At 45.5% G+C, this 22,125-nt stretch overlaps 1 protein-coding gene across 7 annotated transcripts in view; it reads left to right on the forward strand.

The window, feature by feature from the left end:
- Cdk5rap2 (CDK5 regulatory subunit associated protein 2) overlaps positions 1–12,257 on the forward strand; it is a 174,140-nt gene extending 161,883 nt beyond the window's left edge. For all 7 annotated transcript variants that reach the window (XM_029476180.1, XM_029476182.1, XM_021159965.2 and 4 more), the window contains 3 exons: positions 6,561–6,687; positions 11,704–11,750; positions 12,166–12,257. In XM_029476180.1, coding sequence (XP_029332040.1) covers positions 6,561–6,687; positions 11,704–11,750; positions 12,166–12,222 — 231 coding nt within the window. In that variant the 3' untranslated portion in view covers positions 12,223–12,257. The remainder of the gene's footprint in view (positions 1–6,560; positions 6,688–11,703; positions 11,751–12,165) is intronic.
- The last annotated feature ends 9,868 nt before the right edge of the window (positions 12,258–22,125 follow it).

The raw sequence follows: 22,125 nt of genomic DNA on the forward strand, positions 1-22,125 counted from the left end.
AGGCCTGCATCTCTGCTCATTCCCATGGGAAATGTGCCCCATCTTGGGGATGTATCAGAGGGCATGACACCAGGGTGTTGGGGCCACACTAAGTTTTTACCTATCCCCAGGCGTGTGGATTATTGAGTGCCATCCTGCCCTCATTTCATACATGGTAAACAGGGGTTCAGGGCCTGGACTGAGGAGCTGGTTTCAAAGCATGTGTTTGGACTCTGGGTTTGTCCGTGGCTGTACAGATTTCACGTCAGCTTGCCTTATGGACCACCTAACCCTGATTTTTCTAACAGTACCTTGCACTTTAGCTGTCTCTGTCTAGACCATCTGATCTGTTGATGGCTTCCACTGGATTTTAGTGGGAAACTATTTTAACTAGTTGAGTGAAAGGTCAGGAGCCAAGCAGATGGTGCCTTGCCTTGCCTTTTATCGGTAGGGCTCATGTGTGTCCTGCCATAGTGGACAACATCTTGGCTAACCACAGGCCTCCCTGAGAGAGGAAGTTACAGCTCTGCCTTGTGCTCTGAGGGATCGTTCCTACTTTCTATTACTGGATAGACAACTGTTTTCCAAAGGTAAGCAGGAAGGCAGGAAGGAAGTTTGCATTTCAGGTCACCACCATTAGTTTTGGCAGGTCTCAGAGCTTCAGAACCTGGCAGTGAGGGTTTTTTATACTGAAAGTTCCTATGACAAGAGTGTCCTGGACATGAATTTGGATACACTAAGCTGAAGAATGGTGATAATCATTTTGTGTGGCATGGGATAGTCATTCGGAGCCCACTTGTAGCTGGCGAGGCACTGGCTGGGAGATGAATGATAACAGCACTCCTTTGCCTTGCCTTGCTGGCTTTGCTCTCTCTTAACACACAGACTCTTTTCCATTGGAAGCTGACATGACACAGAATACCTGCTGTGTATGTCCTGTGCCTCCCTGCTGGCTCCCTCTCACACTCACGTCTTACATGTTACATAAATAAAGGGGCTCCTGGGTCATGCAACCGTAGCAACATCTTCAATTTCATCAAAGCCATTATCACACATTGTAATTACATATTTGTTTGCTGAATGTCTGTCTCCCTCTGTTTTCCTTCAGGGGCTGTGTCTGTTTCTTTCATGTTTTTTAATGAATGAGTGACTAGATGAATGAATGAATAATCTCTTTCCACTCTCCAAAATCAGTGCCTGCTTTAAATTATTTTAAAGGTAGCATGTCTGTACTAAACCATTTATCCTCAGTGCAGTGTTTTGCCCTTAGTGGATAGAAGCAGCTGTCAATAGTAGACAGAACCAGTTTGTGTCTAACACATGTATGCACACATACACACATGCAGGTACACAACACTATATACACTAAGTTTGTAAGCTGTTGAGCCTCCTCCACTTGCAGATCAGTCTAGGGACGTCTTTCTTTAGGACAATTCACCCTTCTTCCTGAAGGTGTCTCAGGTTAATTGAATATGTTCATGTCAGTGCCATAGAATTTCACAGCAGAGGTTGGACCTCAGAAATGCACCAATGTGGTTGCTGGTGTAGTCGTAGGTCCTTGCTTCTGGGCACATTTCTTTCTCTGTCTGTTTTTCATGTGGCACCTTTTACTTGGTGTTTGTGAAGCAGACTTTCAGGTTTACAGCAGTTTATAGCCTCCCTCTTCTCTGTGTTCTTTATTTGCCATTTGTATTTAATTCACCTCCCCTTTCAGCTCCTAACACTGTTCTGGGGAAAGGGCATCAGTTTATATGAGAAATACATATGAAGGGTTACCAATGTGTAGACAGATCCTGAAAGCAGGAGACTCATATAACTATGAGGGAGAGCTTGGAGGTTCAGGGGTAGAAAATGAGTTTTCTAATGAACCCTGTTGTATAGGTTTGACTTTTGGAGCCATATAAAACTTTCCATAATTGTGAATAGAATTCATCAAAATGGGAAGAGAAGAACAATGTCTAAAAGTTCTTAGCAATGAGAAATCAACTAGCCATACTTTATATCGCTGGAGACATGGCCATGGAGACAGGCACATTAGTGATGCACTGTACTGGTTTTACCATATTCCCCAGTGGAGACACACTAAGGGCATGAAAGGCTTCCCAAAGCACAGAGCATTCAGTGGCTGTGGTCACAGACTGATGTTAAGAAGCTGGTACGTTCATGTGATAAGGTAGCTTATAGATTCTTTTTTTTGCATGTATTTCTTTTTTATGTGGCGGTGTGTGCTTGTGCACCAACTTGCATGTAGAAGTCCATTCACTCTTTCCACCACGTGGGGTCTGGGGCTCAACCTCAGATTAGTAGGTTTGGTAGCAGGTGTCTTTGCCTGCTGAGCCCCATGTTATAAAATGAAAAATGCATAATATCATTGGAAACTGAGAGCTTTACTGAAAGAAGAATAAATATGAAATCAGAAATGCAAACCACACCATCCAAATTTGAATTATAAACATGAAAATGAACTCATGATGAAATTTTCTGTTTTAAAAACTGACTGAATAACTCCACATAAAAGATTGTAAAAGTAAATAAAATCAGATTCAGAGCAGCAAACCCACTACATATCCCAGGGCTGATTCTGAGGGCCTCTTTGTCCCCGGAGGGGTCAGGGCTCCTATAGGAAATAGCTTGTTTCAGGTTCTAGGATGAGTTTAGAACCTATAACATCCTAGTGAGGAAGAAGGAAGTAGATCCTGGCCCCGCACGACAGCATCTCCTGGAAAACTGAGAAGTGCAGCTGCCAGTGCCTCACTTCTGCCAGCCTGGATCACCCAGGCAGCTGTTTGTCAACACTCCAGGGAATTTTGAGAACCATAGATTAAAAAATAGTACCTGTTACAATGTATCCAGTTCTTGTTTGGATACTGAGTCAAATGAATTAAGGAATAACAAAATAGGAAAGTGAAGAAGAAAAGAAATTTCTGACTTCGGTTATTCTTCAGGGTTTGATAGATTGAGTATCCCTGTTACTACTGCTTTAAAAGTCTGCGATTTGGAATTTTGTCTCTTCAGATTAGGCATGCTCAAATGGGACTAAGTTATTTTTACTTTCTAGCTATGCTATCCCAGGTTCAAAAATCTTTTTTAACAGATATATATGAAAATATTTTATAAACAAAATGACATGGTCAGTTTCAAAATAATCTTGGAGGGAGGCTAAGCCAGTATGGCCTTGAATTGATCATTGCTGGTTCTAGGTGGATTCCTTTATGTTCCTATCCAATTCTGTTGATTCTTTTTAGCTATTTGAGATAAGAAGGAAGAGAATAGCCAGGAATAACCAAGAAAACCCAGAAACCAAGCCAAGCACTGATGTGTAGCCTTTGTGAGGAGTGTCTTCCAGTTGTTTCTTGATTTTAAGTACCTACTTGGTACCACGTACTGTGCTTATAACTTCCCCCTTACTGTGACCTCGGTGAGTTAGGGAGTTTGCCTTTTCTTTTTTAATTCACAAATGGAATGCATTCAACTATTAGGTCAAGTTGTCATTTCACATTTTAAAAAATGTAGTATTTTATATTGGTACAGTTATAATTTCTTATGGGACATACTGTAAGCTTCCAAAACATATGTACCATGTATAATGGTAAGATCAGGGTGATTACCATACCCACTGGGGTTGGCATCATTCAGAATCCTCCCAGCTAGCTGGAGTTGCACTTTCAAACCTCCATTTTCCAGAAGTAGGCGCCAACACTTCAGGAAGTGATATGACTTGCCTCAGAATTGTGCAGCCATAAAGTAGCAGAGCTAGGCTCTGGAACCTTGCTGTCTTAGTATACTTTCTCCATGAGATAAACAGGAAGATGTAGATCCAGTGAAATGGTAGGCATAAATATTTAAAATTCCTTGTTTCAAGTGCTAGCTTGAAGCTGTACAGTGTTAGGATAGTGGTAGTGAGAAAGGACCTGCGAACCCACAACTGGCACCTGCTCTTGGACAGCACTGACGCTCAGAGAGAAGAAAGGAGTTCTTTGCTGCTTGGGGTCATTGCTGCTGTCCATCATGACAGGGCTTCCTAAGCTCCCAGTAGGGAAAGAGTGTTAGTTGAAGCATGAAATCAGTATTTTAGCTTTAAAGAATAGACGATCAAGGAGATAGCTCAGATGGAAGAGTACTGCAGAAGCACGAGGCCCTGAGTACCCATGTCATTGTGGGCTTAGCACTTCATCTCTATGACTACAGCACTGAGGGAAGGGGTAGTGGCTGAATGGGCCAGTCATTCATCTGAGTCAATGAACTTCAGGTTCAAGGAGGTGGGCTGCCTCAAAATAAAAAGATAGAGAACAAAGAAGGGAAGACCCATTGTAGTTCTCTGGCTTATATGTGTTCACAGAGGTACAAACAAATGTGCACCTACATATATAAATATGTATAACACACACCTCTTTTCAAATAGCTTGAAGTCATATCCCTTGGAAATACCAACATTAATGCTTTATGCCACGTCATTATATACATTTATGTCCATATGTGTATTCAGTTTTATAAAGAGTTACTGTTCTGGGTTCTTTACCACTAATTATTATAATCATATATCACTAAATCTCCAAAGCATCATTTTGGCTGCAAAATTATTCCTTCTCCTGTAAACCATATGCTGTTGTCTGTAGAGAGAACAGTGGAGTGAGCCAGGCAAGCTAGGAAAGGACCATCCTCCCCCAAGACCACCCTCTTGGCTTCACTGTATCCTTTGAATCTCAGTTCTCTATAGTGTTAAAGGTGAGCCATGGATTGCTATTTTAGCGTCACAGATGTGGAACTATAGGGTGACATTGTCCTAGGTTGTGTGGCCTGTGAAATCCTGACTAGAAGACAAGTGTTCCTGGGCTCTTGGCCTGTACTAGAAAATCAAAGCAAACCTAATGATGAAATTAGCATCCGTTTTAGAGAAGCACTGAAGTCTTTGTACCTGACATGATTGGTTAATCTTCAAAGGAGGTTAAGGCTGGGAATCAAAAAACGATACATACCTTAAACATTTTAGTTTAGCTTAAACCAGACAAATGAACGTTCATTTGCCATTCTTTTGATGTAGGGCCAGGCCTTTTCTCTGAATATGGATCTGCTGATTGGAGTTTCCCATCTTCTTTCTTTCACAAACCACATCCATAATGTATTTCTGTCACTAACAATTTCTGGTTTTTTTTAAGATGAAGAGGAAACTTAAGGCACTTGAAGAGCAATCTGAATATAGAATTCTTATAGACTATTCCTCCTACGTCTTTTTACAGTTGTCTCGCCCACACCTAATTTGCCAGCAAAGTGTTTTGCAGTGGCTTGCCTTTATCTGGTCTCCTGTGAAGCATATGGTAGTTTCCAGACAGCCAGCTTTCTGTCCATACATGTGGCTCACAGGTCGACTTAATGTGTAATTAGATTCTGGTATTTTCTTGAAAGCACAGATACCATAAACAAGTTTGGAAACAAACTAAAAAAGACATTACATGAACTGCCAACTTACCCTATTCCTTCTTGGTAGCAGATGTGGTTCAGTGTAGCTAAGAGAAAAGGGGTCCCCATAGCCTTGGAGCCAGTTAAGGGAGTCTGCAGAGCCATTTCACAGGATGGTGGGCTTGGCATCCACACTCAACTCTGACAAAAATCAAAATTGGTCCTTCTAGTGTTCTATGCTTGCTGAGTATTGTCATGTTAAGATTGAAACATTAAAAACATTTAAATTGGCATTATGACTTCTGTTAACAAAAAAGAAACTACAATGATCTGGGGAGATCGCTCAGCAGTTAAGAGCACTGGCTGCACTTCCAGACGTCCTGAGTTCAATTCCCAACACCCCACATGGTGTTTCATGACCATCCATAAAGAGATCTGATGTCCTCTTCTGGCACTCAAAGAACTCATACATAAAATAAATAGTAAATAAAATAAACAAAAATAGATTTTAAAACAAAAGAAACTACAAAAATGTTAAACTTTGATGTTTGGTTACCACATCAATATATGTTTATAGATGTGGAGATCTGTGTTGCCTTTTATGAAAGACAAGTGCCTCCGATGCAGCATTCAGTCTGTTGATTTGGGCTCTTTCTTTCGCTAATTGTAATCATCTTTTGAAATCAATAAATAGAGCTCCACAGCATCCTTTTTAATAGCTGCACAATTCTTCCTTTCACTGTAAGTACCACAGCTTATTTATTCAGATTCATGGGGAACAAATCAGTTTGTTTATTGTTCTTTCCACTGGCAGTACCAAGGTGAGTGCCTGTGGAGAGAGGCATCTCCTTGTGCTGATGTGTTTACCCCAAGGGGTAGATGTGGTGCAGAATTGCCAGGTCAGAGGACTACATGCATTCACAATTCAGGAGATCGTTCATCCTTACCACACTGCCACTATCCTAAGCCCTACCGTGGTCCTGACAGTTTTCCTCCACCCTGGATTCAGTCCAGTTTTGCTAATGTAATGTGCAAAAAGGGTGTCTAGCTTATTCAGATTTTTTTTTTTTTTTTTGCTAGTGAGGTTGAGTTGAACATCTTTTGATATTACTTTTACTCTTCTTGTGTAATCTGGTATTTTGTGTTATTATATTTTTCTAATTCTTTTTTTTCTTTTTCTTTAGATTGGAGAAATGAAGGCAGAGATCACGAAACTACACAAAAAATTGTTTGAACAAGAAAAGAAGCTGCAGAATACAGCAAAACTTCTGCAGCAGAGCAAGCACCAGGAGAAAATCATCTTTGATCAATGTAAGTGAGAGGCGGGGTTGGGGTGGGAGTTGGGTTGCTGCCACAGCTGGCTACTGTCTGCCTCTGTGGGCTGACAGTAAAGCCCTGCCTTATGCTCCTTGGAGCCCAGGCTTTTGAGATCATGCCTCCTATTTGTGGGTGTTTTCTTGTTGTTACTGGTATTGGTGGTGGTGGTGGTGGTGGTGGTTTTCTCTTGCTCTGTCCTTTTCAACACACAGTCAATTCTGGCAGGACTGTCCTCTCATGGAGTGACAGATTGTGCATTATAGTAACATGGTGGTTAGGAGTATGCTAGGAATATGTCTGTCCTTAGAGATGAGTGTCCTAGAGGAAAGGCATTCTGTACTGATTCTGGACGGAGTAGAGTTAACATTGTCACTTGGAACATGGAATGGCCATCCAGGACATGGCCTGCAGAGGCTAGCGTGAGGAGTAGGCTTTATGTGTGAGAACTCAGAATAATCTTGGTGATAGAATAACAGCTGACTGGTAGGCTGAGGCAGGAAGGGGACCAGAGACCAGGGCCTATGGGGAAAGACCTACAGTGAAGATCAAGGTGGCTCCTTCCTGCTGCAGAGGATCAGCCTGTCATGCTTCATGTGAAAGCTCTGAATGGTGTTTCTACAATGAGCTAAACTGGAGAAGGAAGAAAGGCTAAGGTCAGTCAGTGCTGGCTCGAACCCAACCGCAGCAGAGACTATCAACAGCTGTGTGCCTGTGTTCAACCCTGCAACACTCACCATTGTGTGGAGCCAAGCAGCTTCCACCAGGGTCTCCAGCAGCTCAGTCTAGTCTTGCCCATGCAGTCAGCCAGTCCGCCAGTCAGATTGCCTATCTTGGTAGGGTCACCAATTGTACCTTCTTCTTTCCACTACCACAGCCCAGGGATGCTCTCTCAGCAGCATTTCCTAGAGGCACTGAACATAAAGATTATTGCTAAGTAGGCAGTCTCTTAAATTGCCCCACTGGGAACCTTCTGAAAAGACTATGAGATTAGTACAGTTTGAACTGCAAATGAGTGAGATTCAGTTACAGCCAGGCCATGGACTCCTGTCCAGTGTCCCATTCCCAGGCTCTGAGGAGAGAGGAACACTATAGTTTCTATCATCAAGTAGCTCAGGCTTACTAAAGGATGAGGAAGCATGAAGCTCCCAGGTTATAAACTGAGGGCCTACTTATGACCGCATGGAAGGTGCTGAGGCTTTGAGTCAAGATTAAAGCTGCTTGGCCCTGAGGGATGTCAGACAGCAGACAATCAGGAACCTGAGATTCTTCAGAAGCAAGAGAGCAGTGAGTGCCCTGGGCATGCCAAAGCTTTCTCTTGAGCAACAGTGCACTGGCTAGATGTCCTGCCATGGGGTATAATCTTCCATGGTAGCAAGTTAAAATGTTTGGTTTGCCTTGCAGTTTAGGGTATGAAACTAACCGTGCTGGGGCATGGTGGTGGGACCAGTTCGTGTACGTGGGAATAGTAGCATGAGGTTGCTAGTCTAAGTATTCATTTCAGCAAGGCCTCAATTTTGTGACCTCTCCAAATAGTCCCAACAATTGGAACGGAGTGTTCAAACACAGGCATAAATAGGGAATGTTTCATATCCAAGCCATAAGAGAGGGAAAGTGGGACAAAGAACCTATGGGCTGGGATCAAAGAGTTGCAGCAGGGTTTGGTGTGGTCCATGTGTGTATCAGAATATCAAATGGCAGAGCATGGAGAGATGATGAAGCTTAGGAGATCTCCCATAGCCTTCCAGCAGGCAGGGCTGCTGAGGAAGGATGAGTCTGAAAGACAGGTCATTGTTCAAGAGACAGGATATTGTGGGTCTGACTGAGGTACTTAGGTTACCTATGGAGAAGAGGATTCCTCAGAACTGTGCGTGACAGTGGCAGTTGTAGGCATGCTCAGGTGCTGTGGAACATTTGGCCCAGAATCCTGGGAATGCCAGGGTAAGAGGTGGTGCTTCCTCCAGCCTGAGTCCAGGAAGTAGAGCTCTAGCACAGAATTCCCCCTGATCCTGCTGCTGATGCTGGTTTGGGATGAGGAATTTCAGCGGCCAGCAGAATTCAGTTCAGATGGTGGCCCAGACCCCTGCCCTGCCATGTCCTGGGTCAGTATGTGAAGACTGGGAATGCACGCTGGTCTCAGCTTTGCCTTCCTCTGTGACATGCATTAAGTGACTCTGACTCTGCGGAGTAGGCTCCTCTATAAACAGGGACACGTTTAAATTTTAAACACAGTTGGCCACAGAGCTCTTGGTACTAGTTAAAAATCACACGTGCAGAATTGGGAGAGTGATGCCACCAATGTCGGGGAGAGAACAGGTGCCCAGCACAGGCTACTTCCCCCTTTCAGTCATTTGGACCTCGTGCTGCTTACAGAAATGGTTCAGCATCACTATTGGTGTCTCCTAGGTCAGGTCTGTGGCTGACCTGACCAGGGCAGGGTGAGGATCTTGCCTCAGGTTAGCTGGCATGGGTCTTCCCTGGAACCCCTCAGTACTAGGTCCCACCTCTTGTCTCCAAGAGCTAAGTCCCGTAATACGCCTAAGCTCTTCAATCAACCAAGTCTGTTCTTGATTTTGAAGTGACAGAGTGATATTGACATGGTGTCCCCTACCCTGACTCCTCCACTTGGGGACAGGGGTGAGAAAAATCAGAGCTGGGAAAGGGTGAGACATAGGAACCTGGGACCCTACCACTCTTGAGGCACATGGCCTGGCACTGTCCACTTCTGTGCCTCTGACCCTGCTTTGCCAAATAAGGGTAGTGATCCTCTCACAGGATTAGGGCCTTCAGTGAGTCAGTACCTGTTGTGGGGAGCAGTGGGTCCTCCAATGGACATTTTCCTTGCCAGTCTCTGGTGGCCCAGGTGTGTGCTTGTCTCTCCACTGAGGGCCATCTGATTTGAGATGCATTCTTTCCCTCTCTGAACCTTGTCTTCTCATCACAGCAGGAATTCCTGAGTGTGGGAATGTGGGTGTTGTGCCTGTTTAGATATAAGAGAGACTTCAAACCTCGAGCTAACTGGTAGCACTTTAGTGCTTATGCTGAGCATGGCTCACTGGGTACATCCAGTGGCCTTTCAAGACTATTTTTAACCTCCATGCCATGACAACCTTTTCTGGGTCACAGACCCCTTGATGAATCTTGAGAAAGTGATGGTCTCTGCCCAGAAAACTTCAAAACTTTCTATCCACACTAGAGCTGTATGCTTGCTCAGATAAATTGGGCTTCCAAGGGCATATCGTGAACCCTGCAGCCAGGGGTAAGATGGAGATATAGAGAGGCAGGGAACACCTGAAAAATTCTCTTTACACAGATAAAAAGTGAAGCATGTCGACTTGTACAGTTGGAAATTTTGTGAAGAAAAAAAATTTCCTCCAGACAACCATAGAACAGTTATATCGAGTAAGCGGGCAGTGGGGCTATATGCTGGGTTAGTCACATGTAGCCTCAGTAAGCACAAACCAAGGACCTGGGATTCTAAGGAGCAGGTACTTCTTGGCCCTCACCATGTCCTACCTAGAATGGATTCTTTTTTTGTTTTTTTCCCCCTCTTTGAGCCCAACATGGCCTCAAACTAATGGGAGTCCTCTTGCCTCTGTGCCTCTGAAGTTCTGCCTTTAGATTCCCAGTTAGGCTCAGAGACTTGGTATCCTTCTCAGTTTTAGGCCGTGCTGGGCAAGAAGGGGCTATGGAAGGAAGCTCTTTGTGCATGGTTGCTCTTGAGTGGTGACTGACACAGGTCAAGTGTAAGTGAGCAGGAGCCTCTGAACTTCCCAATTAGCTACTCCTGTTTAGACAGAACAAGCTTGCCCGGGGGAACCATGCTGCTGGTGTACCAGCTGACAAGCAGGAGGAGACAAATGCCCTGAGTTCATTCTCCCAGGATAGCAAGAGCATGCTTGAAGAAAGGCCAAGTAAAACTTTGCTTTCACAGGACTTCTCTGGCACTAGGCATGGGCCTTCAAATGTGGGCTTGTTTCCCACACTGCTTCTCAGAGGGCACAAAACACCAGAGGAGGCTGGCCACTGTAAGATCCTCCCCTCTATACTGCCCAGCACTGTGGTTCTTCCCCAGCGACAGAAGAGGAGCCAGATGGCCATGGAGCCTGGCATTGCCTCTAAGAAATAGAATGCATACTCTTCTCTTTGGGTCCCTATGAGGACTTGAAGTGCTATCTGTGGCCCAGGCTTCCTGATGGGTAATTAGGCCCTGGGGGTTGAGAAAGAACATGTGAGAGCTTCATACTTCTCTGGTCTTGATGCCTTGGGGCTTTTTTGTTAGTTACTCATTGCTGTGACTAAACAAAACCCCTGAGAGAAGCTACTTAGAGGAAGAGGGATCTCTCTTGGCTCAGGGTTTGGGGGGGGGGGTTACGGTCCATGGTGGGAAGGCATCCAGGAGCAGCACAGTCTGAGGTGGCGGGGGCTCTTTCAGGGCTTGGCTCCAGCAGCCAACTTTTGCTCTCTAGATCTCAGTCCCAAGGTTCATGAAGATTATCACTAACTGTGAATGTGAAACAACCTAAAATCACCTGGGAAGAGAGTCTCAATAAGTGAGAGTCTACATTGGGTTGGCCCGTGGGCAAGTTTCTAGGGAGTGGTCTTACTAATTAATTGATGTAGCAAAACTCAGTCATTCCCTCAGCAGGGGAATTTTGAGCTGGAAAGAGTAGAGAAACTGAGTAAGCAATAGTTATGCATGTGTCTCTGTTCTTGACTGTGGCTGTGGTTTGACTACCTGACTCAGGCTCCCGTTGCCTTGATGTCTAGAGTGATGGACTGTAACCAAGAATTGTGAGCTAAAATAAACGCTTCCTGTGTTGCTTTTTGCCCGAATATTTTAACACAGCAATGACAGTGGTGGAGGGTCATTTGTTCATGCAGCAGCCTGTTGAGTATGCTTCCGAAGTTGTCCAGTTGTTTTGGGTCCAGGCTTCCTGCTCAATGGTTGTTTTCATTCTACTCTTCTGCTGTCTGTGGCTCTAACTGTTGTGTTTTGTGCTTTCTCCTCAGTGGTCATCACCCACCAAGTCCTTCGGAAGGCCAGGGGAAACCTGGAGGTAACAGCCCTTGAGTTGTTTGCACTCAGCGCTTTTGGGTGCTAGGGGTTGGGGAAGTCTTCTGCCTCCACAAACAGCTGCAATTTTCTGCCCAAAGAGTGTGACAAGTTCTGGTGTCTCACAGCTGTCCTCAGTGGATGCTCTGATACCTCTTTCAGTGATGTTTCACCAGTGAGAAACACAGCAGACAAAGCCTACACAGAGGCATATGTGCAGCCCTTTGGGATGAATGAATGAATGAATGAATGAGTGGATGCACTGTGTCCATGGTCACTTTGTTGTGATGTTTACTGATCAAACTGTCTTTGAAAGAAGTTTTAAAACAGCGGCATGCTTTTAACACTGGCAGGGATCTTACTTTGAAATCCTATGTCCTAATATTCTCGCTCTTTTTTTCCCCTCTTCCTTTTCCTAGCTCAGGCCTGGGGCCACCCGTCCAGGAGCATCCAGTCCCAGCAGACCGGGCTCATGAGGAGACCTTTCAGCTAATAAAGCTTGTGGCCCTGAGATCAGCTGCCTCTGTCCTCACTGTGGCTCCTGGTGGTGAGGGAAGCAAAGGCTGCTGGCCAGAGGAAGTGTGCGGTGATTTTTGTCTGAAAATGGGCTTGAGGCTATTGTCTCAAAGGATCCATTGCTCTGCAGTCAGGCACCAGAAAAGACCTTGAGCTCTGGATTATGATTAACCTGGAGCACCCTGCACACTGGTGGGCTTCACATTCACCCTCAGGTCTGAGAACTCAGGTTTTAGCCAGCACTGAGTTAGAAGTAGTTAAGTGAGTCATTCCATTTCAAATGTGTGATTCACGTATTTTGGGTGGACCTCAAAGCCCAGGTCCTGAATTCCCTTGCAAGACAGCACTGTCTGGGGACCCATGTGGCCCTCAGATCTCACATACCTCTAAGCCCACTTCAGGATCCAGGGAGAAATGAGTCCATGTGGGATTGCATTGGCACTGTGCCTCCCCAGGTAGGCACTCAGCTCCTGACAGCCGGTCCTAGAACCATCTTCTACAGGGAAGTGGTTTCAGATACAACAAACAGCCCAGAGCTGGTTCTCGGCTTTTTCTAGTCTCCTGTCTGCTCAACTGTGTTGGTGCCTGGTGTATTGGCTTGCTGCAACCCTGCCACTGACTTCCGTATTTAACTGTTCTTAGCCTTGTCCTGCGTGCATGGGTTTCTGAGCATTAAACAAAGCTGGCCTAGCCCTGGTTATAGCTGTTTTCTTTCCTGCTGGAGTCCATCATGCTGACATGTTGTTTCTTATCATCTGTCCTTCCATTTTGCCTGCTACTTCATCTCTTCTGTGCTGACTTCTCAGAGGCCCTTTTTCTGCTCTGGTCCATCTGCCTTTCCCCTTCTCTGGGCTCCTTTCTAGTCTTTGGTTCTTTTTCTTGAGTCTTCTCCCTCCCTTCCCTAAAGCAGCCAAGGTGCAGAGGCCAGTCATGCATGTGATCAGGCCTGCCCATGTTAGCAGCTTCCTGCTGTTCTCTGGTTCCAGGCAGGGCCCCTGGCAGGGATCACACAGCTGCTACCACTCTTCCCTCTTCTCTTGCCTCCTTGTTTCCAGCTGACTGTCAGCCTAAGATGCCCCTTCTGTTCTTAGCCTTTTTCTGCCTTTCCTTTCCTAGCCAGCACTGAGTGGTCCTTAGGAAATCTCTTCCCATGCTGAAGTCCTCAGACTCCTGATGCTGGACATTGACTTTCTCTGTGCCCACCTCCCAGCCCCCAATCGGACACTTCCTGTTTGCTAATCCTCAGTGAGCTATTAGAGAGCAACTGTGTCCATACTGAATGGACACACACACAGAATTTCTGGCTGTGCTGGCAATTAGAATTACCCATTTCTATAACCAGACTGGCTTCTTCCAGATTCTGGGCTGGCTTTCCTTGCTGCCCCATGGCTATCCAACAAGGCAGCTGTCAGGGCCCTCAGCTGCTTGGCCAGAGAGCTTAAGCCCAGGTGCCTGCTCTCTGCCTCTGTCTGCTCAGTCGGGGCAGCCTCTTCCTTAGTAGGCTGCTGTCATCCGTACTCTTTCTGTACAGCTGCATCATTTTCTGATGTGTCATTATGTGCAAAGCAGGTTTAGGTACTGCTTCACGTGAGGTTCTTTTCTCCACAAGTTCCTTCCCCTGAGAAGAAGCTTGTCTGCTGAGGAGGGTAGCAGACCCGTCTTCTAGTCTCTAGCCACATGCTTCTGTCCTCAGTTTGCATAACCTGTTCAATGGGAGTTATCTTTCCCCCTAACCCTGATGTCTTAAACTGTAAAAATTGAAGTGAACTGTAAGGCTCTTGTCCTAGATCAACATCTTTTCTTCAGTATCTCTCAGTGGCTAGTCTTGCCAGTTTTAGAAGTGCCCTCTGGAGTGCCTGTTGTCAGATGTGCACAAGGGGGGGGTGGAGAGTGGGGGGGTTGTGTGTGTGTGTGTGTGTGTGTACACAAACACAGTACTTTGTACAGGATCAGGAGAAGCACCCAGACCTGGCTGGACGATAAACCTGGATTCAGGTGTATCTATGGTATACAGTGTTACCTTACCTGGCACATGCTTAGTACATTGCTCATTGGCATGGGTGGGAGCTGGGGTTTTGGAACCTCTGGTCACTAAACCTGGGGAGCCTGGGAGTAGGCCCTGCAGGGCTGAACCTCTGGGAGTTCAGGTTACCTCACTTCAGGTCTCCTACAAGCTTTCAGCAACACAGTCATCCAAAGCAACTGTGATGTTATTCTCTACCCTAAAATACTCCCAGACTTGGGCTAGGGGAGGCCCTCCCTCGTCTGGGAGGCGTGGGAGCATTCTGGTTTGTTTTGACTGGATGCAGGCCAAGAACAAACTGCAAATAAGGACAGTTTGGACCTTGGAAAATGCTCCATTGTCCCTGGTGAGTTAATTTTACCAGCAGCTGAATTCAGGAGGCTCTGAAGCAGTAATGGGGGGGGGGGGGCAGCATCAATTTCCCGTTGGTGAAATTTAATCGCCACGTGTTCCTGAGCAGCTGCACCTGAGAGACCCAGCTGCAAGGCTACATATAGAGAGACTGAAGGGATGGGCTGCGTCTCCTACCCTCTCTGCCTTGGGAGTGGCCTTCAGTGTTTATTCCACCAGGAAGCTCAATGTACAGTAGCTCTCTGCAGAACTTCCTTTATTTGTACCTCTGCACAATTCACCACAGAGGAAACAGTCTTCAGAACCTGCTAGATCGTTCTCCCAAGAACGTTGTCTGTTAAATTCATAAATAAATAAATGTAGCCATTCCTCTGTATTATGATCCTTTCTTCCTAACAGTTTCTGGCACAATGTCCTGGATGGCCAAGGCAGGGGCTCAGAGACCCACAATTGAATTCCTTGACACAGCAGCCCCGAGAACTGCTTGTAAATGACCCATGAAAGGAGAAAGAGTGATCTTGTTAATAAGGTCTCAGTATTGTGGAGGCCAAGAAGCCCGCCTTCGGGAACCTGGCCCAGCCAGATTGCCTCTTCAATCTTGGCTGTATTTTAAGTTGAAGTAAAAAAATTCAATTATCACAGTGACTCATCCTGTCTCTTGAGAAACCCAGGCTCAGCCTCAGCAGCAAGGCAGCTCCCCTCTCACCACAAACAGGTCGTCCACTCTACCTGTGCTGTCAGGTGCCAGGTAGGTGACTGTGGACAAACCTTGGGACCCAGGAATTTGCTGAGGCCTCAGGGCTCTTGGTTGGAGCAAGCCTGTTTTCTCATCATCAGGTGTAATGGGCACTATGCAGCCAGACTGACCAGACCCTGGGGTATCTCTTCAACCACAGTCCCTTCTTCAACAGAGTAGCATAAGCTAGTGGCCCTGATACCTCTGGTTCCCTTTCTGTCTAGACTTTCTGTGTCAATGGAGCCACTTGATCCCCAGTGACATTTCCTCCAGGTGATCATCTACACTCACCTGGACCACCTTGTACAGTAGCCTATCCCCTGAGCTCCCCATATCCACCCAAATCCGGTCCAACTGTCCCCACACACAAGGCTCTACACAAAATCTGATTGTGTCACCATCTGGTTAGCCCCAGGAATACCTTTGATCACACCTCTGTCATGACATGCAGGCCCCAGGCTCTTGTGTTCCAGCCTCTTAGAGGTTTGTTTTGTTTTCTCCTCTAGCCACCAGACCTTCCTTGGCACATGTTTTTACACTAGCTTCCTTTGTTAGATGATGCTTACTTGTGATCAGGGGTCCAGTCTTTGGTCTTTCTAGCTTCAGTGTTTACAGGCTTTCCTAATGATGAGCCTTGTCCTGCATTTGACTGTTATTTAGAATCTTGAAGTAACACTGCTAGGGCCTGGCTATCCGCAGAACGCTGATGATTTCGTTGGTAAGTAGCAAAGAAGACATCAGGATAAGTTGAGTCTGTAGTCATGGGATGTCTGGAAGTTGCTGACAGGTCCATGCTGGAGTGAGAATGAAGGTGGGGGTAAGGCAGGAAGGACACTGCCTTGGGGAAGGACTAGTAATGGGAGTGTGGCAGGTTGCTGTGTCTGGCTCAGACTATGGGGAGAGACCTTTAGGGAGGTGATGAGTACCAACTGCCAGCCTGTTGGAATAAGGGTAGAAAAGAATTCCCCAGGCAGAGGAAATACCCTATGTAGAGCCTGTAGACTAACAGAGGACCAAGGAGATGAAATGTGGCTGGGACTCCAGACATGAGCCTGGATATGAAAAGCTTTGAGATCTGTGTATTATTGGGGAAATCACTTGTGATATGTTGTAGAAGACGGCTTTTAAAAGCTAGGCATGTGGCTTGTACCTCTAATTACAATATCACTAGAGAGACAAAGGAAGGTTCCTGGGGCCTCTTTAACTTAAAGACCTCAAGCCTATGAGAGACCCTTTCAACAAACAAGGTGGATGGTAAGTAAGAAATGATACGCAAGATTGTCTATGACCTCCTTGTATGTACATCCATCCAAACATTCACATAAACCTGGAGATGAGTCCTATCAGAGGGCAGGTGACAGCTCTGGAACATCCGCAAGAGGCCAGCTCTATACCCAGGATGACCCAACCTTTCTGATCCTGGTAGCTGCAAGGCAGATGCTAGCAGGATGAGAGAGAGCCTATGAAGCAGGGGGCTTCAACCTGAAGGTGATTTCCAAGGCTTGCCTGGCACCTTCTGTAAATGCCCCTGGGCTGTGGCCTAGGGGAGCCAAGAAGCTGTTTGGGAAGGGCTGTTTTTGCCCTCAGAATCTGAATTGCCCTCAGGTAATGATCCAAATACCCCTGCCTGTCTTCATGATGCATTTCTGGAAAAGCCATTCCTGGCTTTTTCTCCTCTCACAAGCCTTGGGTCTGCTTTCATCCTTGACCTCTTTCTATGCTTCACTTTCCTTCTCCTCTCCATTCCTGCCCATCCTTACAGCAGACCATTACAATATGCAGATGGTTGGGCACCTCTAGTGTAGAAGAAAGTAAGTCTTCCTCTGGGCAGTTTATCTCCAGCTTATACCTGGTTTCTGCAGAGTCAGGGTGAGCTCCACTACTCACCAGTGAGGCTTCCAATCCAGACATCATTCTCTCTTGCTACTTAGCCCTCCAGAGTGACACAACTTCATCTCCCATCCATGTGGTACCAGTCTTACCATTCTCTTTACAAGCTCTGGAATCACCTGCAACTCACAGCTGTGTATATGTCACTCCTAGTTTAAAACGGTCATTCCCAAGTGTCCAGCCCATCTACCACAGACAACAAAAGGCTCCCCCAAGCATCACCTCTAGGCATCTATTTAAATCACAGTTTTCCCCTAGAAAATGCATCAGAATTAAGTTACAACTATAAGCAGCTAAGTTAATTGCGACCCAAGAATGGATCTAAATAGGTAATGGGCAAGGTGGGTTATATATCAGTTTACTGCATTTACATGCATACTTTTCATCCATTGAACATATGGGCCAGAAACTACATCTTATGTTATCATAAATATTGTGATTGAGCACAAGTATGAACTTTAATTTTTATGTGTAAAAGTGTTTTGCCTGCATGGCATAACATATGCATCATATTATGCAGTTCCTGTAGAGACCAGAAGATGGCATCAGAACCCGTAGGACTAGTTACAAATGGTTGTGGTCCACTATGTGGGTGCTCTTAACCCCTGGGCCATCTCTTCAGCCCTGATATTATGACCTTTTAATAGAGGAAGAGGAAGTCACAACCTCTTTGGTATAAACCGGTGCTTGTGGCAGGCAGAACAGTGGCCCCTTAAGATGACCATATCTGCCACCTTCCATTTCTCTGGAATTGGAAATGTGCTTATTTATTTGCAAACAGACATGCACAGAGGTTCTCCACACTCCATACCTTGTCTTGGAGAGGTTTCTTTTTACCCAGGTGGGCCCATTCTAATCCGAGTCCTTAGAAGAACCGATTTTCCTTGAGCCTGTGGGGCACACTGTACATTAAAACCATGATATCACTGCACTCCAGGAGGGGAGAAAAAACCCACCTTTATACTCAGTGAAACCCCTTCCAGTCTTCTGCCTGAAGATTTGTTAGGACAATGAGGTCAGCTATTCAACCTCTGTGTTTGTGATAATCTCTGATGACAGCAATGGAAAACTAACATGCCTTAGTGAACATGAATGTGACTCCACAGGCCACGTGTCATTTTCTTGTAGTAGTGACAGGGTATATTGAATACCTGGCCTGGGAAGTCACGAGTTGCTGTCACTGAAAGGGAGCTACAGAGACTGTGAATAGAAGAGAATATAATATATGAGAATACTGGCTGGGTGGGCAGATGCTGGCACAGGGCTTTTTGTGAAGAGTCTCCAGAGATTAGAGCCAGAAACAATGTGCCCAGGGCTGAGAGACTGGTTCTCACACTCCAGCCTCTTCCACCACCTTCAGTAGCCTCCCCTCAGGCAGGTTGTTATGTATGGTTATGGGACTCCATTACTTCAGAATGTGTCTATGTAATTTGTTGAAGGAATTATTGAAATGTATAATTAAAGTGTGCATTGCAATATAAAACAAGTCTATTATATTCATTTCATGGAACCATGTGCCATAATGTCTATTCGAATATAAGTGATCCTGCCATTAGAGTGTTATATTGTATGTGATGGTAATTGTTTCTCCACAGGAGGGTAGCCTCCTTACCCAGTTGATTTTCATACTTCTTCAGGACATTTCTGCTGTCACAACACAGGGATATCTGGGATTCCCAGGTATGAAAGTATTTGGGGAAGCACTTTATCTAGTCCCCCATTAGACAGCAGGGTAAGTGAAACCCAGAGGGGTAAGACTGTCTGGCCAAGACCCAGAGCTGATGAGGCTTCTCTCTCCTGGTTATTAGTCAGTGTTCAGTTCAATGTTTTCTAGGTGCCTCTGGGAACAGGAACCCTATGTTTACAAGAGTGTAAAGGCAGGGTGGCATCCAGGATCCCGGGATCCTGATGAGTCGAGAGTCCAAAAAACTTAGGCCTCCTTTCCTGCTCTGAGACCCTTGAGAAACACTAGAGCTCCAAGGAACATGCTTTGAAACTAGTGACCCAAGCAAGCCCCCTTTTCCAGGTGAGAAGCTGAGTCTTTTGAATGGAATGAGAACTTATCATGTGTCCCAGTTTTGTTCTGTTTCTGTGACAAAAGATCCTGACATAAAACAACTTAGGGGAGAAAGGGTTTATTCTAGCTCAGAATTCCAGAATACAGTCCATTATTATTAAGAAGTCAGAGCAAAAACTTGAAGCAGCCAGTCACGCTTGTAGTCAAGGACAGAGAGACACAAATCCGTACGTACATGTTCTGGCCTTGCCCTTCCCTCATTCCATTTTCCTCACTGAAACTGTTAGATTCTTTAAGCTAGCCAGCAATCAAAAGCCCCTTTGGACTACCTTAAGTAACCTGTCCAGTTAAAATTACACACCTCGCCTCAACACAGGGTTTCTCCCTTTGACCTGTATAACTGTCATTTCACTACAGGCTGCACCTATATCCTTTATAGACACAGTCCTGTCCTTTTGTGACAAATACCTCCCTACCCCCCTCCCTTCTCCCTCTCCTCCATCCTCTATCTATCTTTGTCTCTTATTCCCCATCCTTTATCCCTCTGGGACAAATCCCCTTTGTACTTAGAACTTGATCTTGGGGTCTTATCCTGACACTAGACCTTCAAGCTCTCTCCCCATGGAGGTGCCAAAGGTCTCTCTCCTGCTTCCAGGCGACTATGGACAAGGCTTGGGGACTTCTGACGGGATGTATACTGGAAGCAGGTGTGTACTGAGCTTATGATGAAGAAACCAGAGTGGTCTTTTGCTGGGAACAGAAAAACTGAAAACATTGCCCTATCACCCATTTTGTTTTCTGCCTTGAAACCAGCTCTTCTTAAACTTTCATGGTCCCTCCACCTATCTGTAACTTTGAGGTTCATAGTAGTTATACCTAGGCTGGGCTATGGCATGGGCAGGCTCTTACTCCACCACAAGACACTCTTTCATGGGTCTCTTTCCCCTTAAGCCTTCCCAGCCACATGATGAACCCACTTGGGCCATATTCCTAGTTCCGTAGAAAGGTTCAGCTCTGATATTATGCTATGTGATTGTTGGATTTCTTCCTTTTCCAGAATGGAAAGTAGAGCCCAGGGATGGTAGTGCTCCTGTTCAGTCACATGCCTAGTGGTCTTGAGCTGGCCATTAAGTATGACCTGACCAGCTCCTCTGCAACTCATCCCCAAGCTAACTGGATGAACCACTAAGTGGAAGTGTAGGCTTAGCCATACCCAGAATGTGTTTCAGTGTAAATCGGCTCCAGTGTAAATGCTGCCCGGGAGCATAAACTACATCTTCCTTTGTGTGTTTGAAAAATATCCTATCTCAAAGCTGTTACATGTATGCAAAGACCAGAGGGAGTCAGGAGACGCTAATCCAGCAGTGGCAACAGAGCTAAGTAGAGGAAGGTCATCTTTTGAAATGGCACAGAAGTGCTGTTTCCTCGCTAAGACAGCAGGGCTTAACTTAGGTGGCTCCAACTGGGCTGCAAATTTTAATTCAGTCTCTGCTGCTGCTAATGTGCTTCTTGCACAGAGAATAGATACTACTTGACAAGCAGCTAAATAAATAACATGTAACATGAAAGCAAACATGAACTTTAAAAGAAGGGAAAACAGCAAAAGAATGAAATAAAAAATCTGGGGAATAGAACAGTAGTTTCCATATTCCATGAAAATGACATCAAAACACTGTTAAAAATATTTGACAGCCTGGTCTACATAGTGCGTTCCAGGACAGCCAGGGCTACACAGAGAATATATGTTGCCAGGGTGCTCTCTCTGTCTCTCTCTGTCTCTCTCTGTCTCTCTCATATATATATATATATGAGAGAGCCATAAATATATATATATGTGTGTGTGTGTGTGTGTGTGTGATATATATATATGATTTATGGTGAAGATACAATTTAGAATCTTCTGGGATTCTGTCCTCATGTCCCTGTGATAAGCGCATCATCAGAGGTTCTCCAAAAACATTTGGAGAGCTACAGGAAGACGAGCCAACCCTTCTCTCACAGGCTGACATACTTGGGCCTCAGAGGGACAATGGGTCAGGTCGCCAGGAAGCTAAGCTCTGGCAAGGATTGAGGTGTGTAGCCTCCAAAAAATATGTTATAATTTTAACCCCTAGTTCCCTCAGCTGTGGCTTCATTTTGAAATAGGATCATTGCAGGTACAATTAGTTAAGGTTATACTGGAGTAGGATGGGTCCCCAATCCAATAGGATTAGTGACCTAATAGGAGGAAGAAGAGAAGGGAGATAAATGAAAAGGCAAACAATACCAAAAGGCAGACAAAAGAACAAGTGACTTGAGACAGTGCAGGCTTTTATGATGGAGGGAGGAATCTGTAGAGGTTTCTCTTTAAGAGTCAGATGCCATCTGTGCCCTGATCCAGAACTTTGAGTTGGTCCTCCCCAATATATACTCCACCTATAAGCTGCTGGAGCATATAGAGGAACTGGTCCTTCAGAAGCAGTCATTACTGAACAGGGCTGGTCATTGGCCTAATAGCCAGCCCCCAGCATGGACCCACAGCCGTTTCAGCTTGCACTGCTTGCACTGCTTGCCCTGCTCAGGGAGAGTGCTGGATAGTAGCTCTGCCCAGAGGCTACAAATACAAAGGTCAAGCCTGGTGAGCATGGGGGCAGCAGCTATCAAGGCCAGGAAGGTGTGCAGCAGGGAAGAACTTGCAAGGAACCTGCTCCATTGGCCTGCCTAGCTGCAACATCACCTGGACTCTGAACAACAAATTGTTGTTCAGGCGCATCTCAACAATGGCTCAGTGTTTATAGAGTTTCAAAAACGAAAACCCTGGAACCAGACCAATGACTCAAGTTGATGTGGATGTCGATGATCTGCTG

Source organism: Mus caroli, unplaced genomic scaffold (genome assembly GCF_978045245.1).
Source record: "Mus caroli unplaced genomic scaffold, Mus_caroli_1 scaffold_6, whole genome shotgun sequence".
Classification (NCBI taxonomy): Eukaryota; Metazoa; Chordata; class Mammalia; order Rodentia; family Muridae; genus Mus; species Mus caroli.